Genomic DNA, 6,515 nt, shown 5'->3' with positions numbered 1-6,515 from the left:
AGCAGAAAAGAATCAGTTTCAGTTCACCAGCAATTCACAAGACAAAAGGTACTCTTGATTACATTCATTCAGATCTATGGGGTCCTTCCCATACTCCTTCTAAAGGTGGTGCCAGGTACATGTTGACTTTTATTGTTGATTATTTAAGGAAAATTTGGGTCAATTTTTTTAAACATAAAAATGATGTTTTCTTAACTTTCAAACAATGAAAAGTTTTGATTGAGAAATAAACAGGAAAACATATTAAGCGGTTGAGAATAGATAATGGCATGGAATTTTGTGGAGATGAATTTGATAGATTTTGCAAAAATGAAGGAATTGTTCGGCATCACACCTTCAGAATGACGTCTCAACAAAATGGTGTGGCCGAACGTATGAACAGAATGCTTTTGGAGAGAGCAAGATGTATGATCTCCAATGCAGGGTTGACAAACAACTTTTGGACAGAGGCAATCAATATGGCCTGTTATATTGTCAACCATTCTCCTTCTGCATGTCTTGATTTTAAAACTCCTGAGAAAGTTTGGTCAGGTACTCCTGCTGATTATTCCAATTTAAAATATTTTGGTGTCCAGCATACATGCACGTGAATGATAGAAAATTGGAGTCCAGAGCTAAAAAGTGCATTTTTCTTGGGTATGCTTTTGGGGTGAAAGGATACAGATTATGCTGTCCTGATCCCAAATCTCCAAAATTTGTGATCAGTAGAGATGTTACTTTTGATGAATTGTCTATGTTATCTTTCAAGAAAGAGTTTTCTAGTCCTTGTAATACTGAAAGTACACAGAAGCAGGTGGAGTTTGATATTGGCAGTTCTGATCTTTCTCAAATCAAATATTCTATTTAGCAAGTGCAAGTAGATGCACCTGAATCTACTGTTGAAGATAGTTCAAAAGAAGAAGAGTATTCCATAACTAGAGATAGACCAAGGAGAGATATTCGACCACCACAAAGATATGCAAATTTAGTTGCATATGCTTTGTCTGTTGCAGAAGAAACTGATGCAGTTGGTGAGCCTTCCACCTATTTAGAAGCAATTTCTTGTGATGATTCTGCAAAGTGGTTGATTGTGATGAATGAAGAAATTGAATCTCTTCATCAAAATGAAACTTGGGTTCTTGTAAAGACGCCGTCAAATAAGAAAATAGTTGGTTACACGTGGGTTTTCAAGAAAAAAGAAAGTATTTCAGGGGTTGAAGATGCAAGGTATAAAGCACGATTAGTTGTAAAGGGCTATAGTCGGGTACAAGGTGTTGATTTTAATGAAGTTTTTTCACCTGTTGTTAAACATAACTATATTCGTGTTTGCTTGCTTTAGTTGTCATATATGATTTGCAGTTAGAGCACCTTGATGTTAAGACAGCTTTCTTACATGGCGTACTTGAAGAACAAATTTATATGAAACAACCCGAGGGTTTTGAAATTAAAGGTAAGGAAGACCATATTTGCTTATTGAAGAAATTCTTATATGGATTGAAACAATCTCCAAGACAGTGGTATAAGAGGTTTGATTCCTTTATGTTGGGTTATGGTTATTTAAGGAGCATGTATGATAGTTGTATTTACTTCCAGAAGTTAGATGATGATTCTTTTATCTATTTGTTGATGTATGTTGATGACATGCTCATTGCTGCCAAGAATTTGTCAAAAATTCACACTTTAAAACTGCAGTTAAATAGTGAATTTGAAATGAAAGATTTTGGAGCAGCTAAGAAAATTCGTGGTATGGATATTAAACGAGATCGAGGAGCAGGGAAATTATTTTTTACCCAAGAAAATTACCTGAAATAGGTCTTGGAGCGTTTTGGCATGAAAGATGCTAAACCAGTATCTGCTCCTCTTGCTAGCCATTTTCGACTATCAGTTGCTCAATCATCACAATCAGATGAAAATGAAGATTATATGGCACGGGTTCCTTATTCTAGTGCAGTCGGCAGTATTATGTATGCAATGGTTTGTACTCGTCCAGATATCTCACATGCAGTCAGTGTTGTTAGCAGATATATGTCTTGCCCTGGTAAAGCACATTGGCAGGCTGTGAAGTGGATTCTCAGATACTTGCGAGGTACTTCAAATGCATGTTTAGAGTTTGAAAAAAATAATAACACTTTGGTTAGTTTTGTAGATTCAGACTACGCTGGAGATCTTGACAGGAGAAGATCATTTTCAGACTATGTGTTTTGCATTGGCGGTTGTGCTGTTGTTGGAAAGCTACTCTACAACCTGTCGTAGTTTTGTCTACTACAGAAGTAGAATATATGGCTATGACCGAGGCAATCAAAGAAGTCTTGTGGTTGAAGAGTTTATTTAGCGAGTTTAGTCTACATCAAGGTATTACTATTGTTCACTGTGATAGTCAAAGTGTCATACACTTGACTAAAGATCAGATGTATCATGAGAGGGCGAAACACGTTGATGTGAAGTATCATTTCATTCAGAATATCATTGCTGAAGGAAAGGTCCTTATTCAGAAAATCAATACCAAGGACAATCCAGCTGACATGTTTACGAAGCCTCTTCCAATTTATAAGTTCAAGCAGTACTTGGACTTGATTGGTATTCATTGTTGGTGATTTACGCCCATTAGGGCTTATATGGAGAAGGTGGAGCAATTTTATTGTTGTCGATGGTGGAACTAAAATTATGCTAAGGTGGAGATTTGTTGATTTGTCAAAATCGCAAGCTTTGACTTTGTGGCATAAGTTTTTCATTTTGCTTCATCCCACATCGGCCAAGCGGAAGGAAAATCTCTCCTTATACACTTATAAATATAGGAGGCCTTTGAGAGGTTTAGATGCACCAATCAAGAAAGCATTATATGGGCTATTAGTTTCTTGGATCATCTAATCCATTTATAGTCAAATATTTTAGACTCTCTTATTTTGACTTTAGGAATATTTCCTAAACCTTTTGCAAGTACCATTTTAGCCTAGGAACCACTTTCCTACGGCTTTTGTATTTTTTCTTCATAGTAGAAATTTGCTTTTCTCTCGCCCGTGGACGTAGGTCAATTTGACCGAATCACGTAAATCTTCTATGTCTTTTATTTTATTTTGTTATTTGTCTTTATTGGGTTGCCACAACCCTTTTATATGGTCGATTTTACCGCCTAATTATTATATGACTGGTGTCTACCGACTAACCATTATATGGTCGGTTATACCGCCTATTTTATTCTAACTTTAGTTTGTTTATTTCTGGACCGGTCCTAACAAGCAACGCTTTTGGTTCTTGTTACAGTGTTGTTATATATCTTGGTATATCGAAAAAGAGAAAGAGGACCGGTGGCCAGATTCTCTAGCATGCCCACAAGAATCGATGAGCTCTTACGACTTTCTTACCATGAACTTGTTCGTGCAACTTCAGGATTTTCTCCAGAAAACTTAATTGGTTCAGGAAATTTCGGAGCTGTCTACAAAGGAAGGCTGGGAAAATTGACCACCAATCTAAACATTAGGCTTTTAGTGATTCATCTTTAACAATTTCAATTAAGTCTCATTTATGAACTAGTACTTAGTAGATATGTTTAATCTACCCCAATCTAAACAATTGATCCAGTTATCTCCCTTAGATAATTTTCCCTATTTTTTTAAAGTTTTTCTTTTACAACGTAACATTATATATCTGAAAACAAAAATTCAGAATACGGAATGGGTCTTACGGCATCAACTCTTGGGGATGTCTACAGTTATGGGATTCTCCTGCTAGAGATGATCACTAGGAGGAGGCCAACTGATGATATGTTTATGGATGAGCTAGATCTGCATAACTCTGAACAAGTTTGTGAGATCGTGGAACCCTTGATTCTTTGCAAAGCAAGAGATGGAAACAGAAGAATGACTCCTAAAAGGGAAAATATCAATGGTGGAAGAGAGATGGAATGTGTTATTTCCCTGTTAAAACTCGGCCTCAAATGCTCACAAAGATTGCCAAATGATCTGATGCACATGAATGAAGTTGTCAGCAAATTACATCTCATCAAGGATGTTTTTCTTGGTGTTAGGGTACATCAAGAAAATCTTGAAGTTTAATTGCTACAGGTATGCATGAGAATTTAATACAGTCACAAATTAAGGTTCAGTTTTTCTATTTTAGACAAACGATTTTTTCTATTCAGAATCTATTTTAGCCAAAAAAAAAAAAAAAGGAGTGATGTGTTGTGCTCACTTGCATGGAAAAAGATGTATCTGGATTTGCAGCCTTTTGTTCGTCTGAATCTCTGAGCTGAAGTTGATAGCTGTGTGAGCAGCTAAAGAAGACACCTTTGGCTCTTTTATTTGAAAAATTAAATGGACGACTCAAATATGTTGGTATGTTCTTTCTTTATAGGGACTGAATGTTTCGAAAGACAGTCAATTGGCTCAATTCTGCTTGAACATCTTTATCCTCCTGTGTTATACTTGAATCTTATGTTTCCATAATATACATTATACAATAAATTGTACTGTACTTAATTACAGGGCATGCTCTTGCTCCTATGATTGATTTACATAAGCATGCCTTTCTTTGAATGTTGATTTTGCTACCACACGAAATCTTAGTCACAATGAGAACGACATAAAGGGGTAGAGGGCAGGAATCAATTGCACAATAAACCCATATGTTCCCTTGCTAGCATATCCATACATTGCCCGATTAAGTTTTGGATGGCCATGGTGGTCATTGTAAAAAAATTTCATTTAGTATGAAATTAAATGATAATCATATGCATCATCACCTGCATAGTCAGTCGGTATGTACTAACCTTTTTTATTTTTATTCCTATTTTGTTGGGGGTGTCTCAAATAGGTTATACAATAATAGTAACGTGTGCGCATAGGACACTTGTTAAGATATATTTTAGGTGTTATATTTTTATAAATATAAGATTAATTAGGAAAAGTAAATAAATACAAGGGAAGATAGGCAAAATTAAATAGCAAAAAGTATATAAATGAAAGGAAAGATAATAATTGTTAGTATATATGTGTGTGTTTATCTATATATATATATATATATATTAGGTTAGATGTATTAACGAGTGCCCTAAACCATGTGTTACAAAAACCAATGTTGTTAGATCGAAATTGGACTGGACAGTTCGATCGATCCGACCATGAAGATCCAAACTGGATTGGACGGTTCGATCAATCTGACCGTGAACCGCCCTTCTTTTTTGAACTGATTTGTAGTATAAAACTGCTTTGGTAAAAAATCAATCAAAACCATCAAAAATCAGTTAAACCAGTGACTAGATTCAACTGGTTGATCCGATTCTCAAACTTTATTTTCTTCTTTTCCCCAAACATAATTTGAGTTACCTAAATTGTAACACTTTCATTTATTAATAGGAATAAAAAAAAAAAGTCATCCATTTAGTGTAAATATCAAAATCACTCGCTTTTCTAAATGATCTCTAAATCAAGATGTTTTTATCCCTATGATTTCATTAATTTAGCATCAATGATTCCAACTTGCATTAATTTGTTTTAATTTAGTTTTTTAAGTAATTTAAGAGAATGGACATGTTTTAACCATAAATTTACATTTTTATATATAATTATTAGGTGTATATTTGATTGCAAGTCTAATATTTTTGAAACATTTTCATGATTGGCCAAATATAACCAAGAATTTAATTTCAATATATTTTAAAACTTATAAAAATATAAAATAATTATGATATCATATTGATATCAGCAGATTGTCGAGAATGGTCCGACCAATTCGTCCAGTTGACTATTGATCCAGTGGTTTAGCCAATCTCTATCCAATCCAAGTTTAACAACATTGACAAAAACCCTAATTGTAAATATCACATTTTGTCCATTTTATTCAATTTCATCTATTAATCCGATACTTAATGCCCATATCTCATCAATATGTCTCATTTCTAGATCTAAATGGCTAAACGGATGAAGACAATAGATGAAAATGTCTCTGGAGTAGATACCGTATTAAATCTAGGACCTTTTAATCAATAACATAAAGGTAGAAATTAGACTAATGGAAAGATGAGGCATCTAAGCTAAGCTAAATGATCAAATCGAACCGGGGTAAAAAAAAAAAAACATCAAGTGAACAAAATAAGAAATATTTTCAAAAGGTTCAGCCGGTGTTAGTATAGTTTGCCCAATTTAATAAGTCTGCTAACTGGGCCCTTGGCAAAGAGCCCAAGTCTCCAAGTGGTTCATAACATCCCTATTACTGGTGTGGAAAATTTTCAGTTTCAACCTCGGTCATTTTGTTGTGATTCATTTAACCAGTCATCGACTGGCCCAATGCTATTTGTTGGGATGAGGATAGTGTGAGTTGAGAGTCCTCGTCAGTTAAATTTGATTCTCATTGTGGGCCAAACTGGGAAGATCATTGACCATCTCTAATCCTCCATCACGCGGTATCAGACAGCAGAATCACTAGGGAGTTTACGCCCTTTCAGAGTCATCTTTTTTGACTCACGATTAAACCTCACCAAATTCGTTCTCTTTTTTCTTTTTTTTTTTTTTTTTTTTTTTGTAAGGGAAAATTATTGAAAT

The 6,515-nt window shown here is 34.7% G+C and overlaps 1 protein-coding gene across 1 annotated transcript; it reads left to right on the top strand.

Annotated features, from left to right (window-relative positions):
- The first annotated feature begins 3,650 nt into the window (after positions 1–3,650).
- Positions 3,651–4,031, top strand: LOC140037849 (receptor kinase-like protein Xa21). Its single transcript, XM_072082994.1, has one exon. It carries the CDS (start codon positions 3,651–3,653, stop codon positions 4,029–4,031), a length of 381 nt encoding a protein of 126 aa, XP_071939095.1.
- The last annotated feature ends 2,484 nt before the right edge of the window (positions 4,032–6,515 follow it).

This window comes from Coffea arabica, chromosome 3c, assembly GCF_036785885.1.
Source record: "Coffea arabica cultivar ET-39 chromosome 3c, Coffea Arabica ET-39 HiFi, whole genome shotgun sequence".
Lineage (NCBI taxonomy): Eukaryota > Viridiplantae > Streptophyta > Magnoliopsida > Gentianales > Rubiaceae > Coffea > Coffea arabica.
This window is presented reverse-complemented; position numbering and strand designations above follow the sequence as displayed.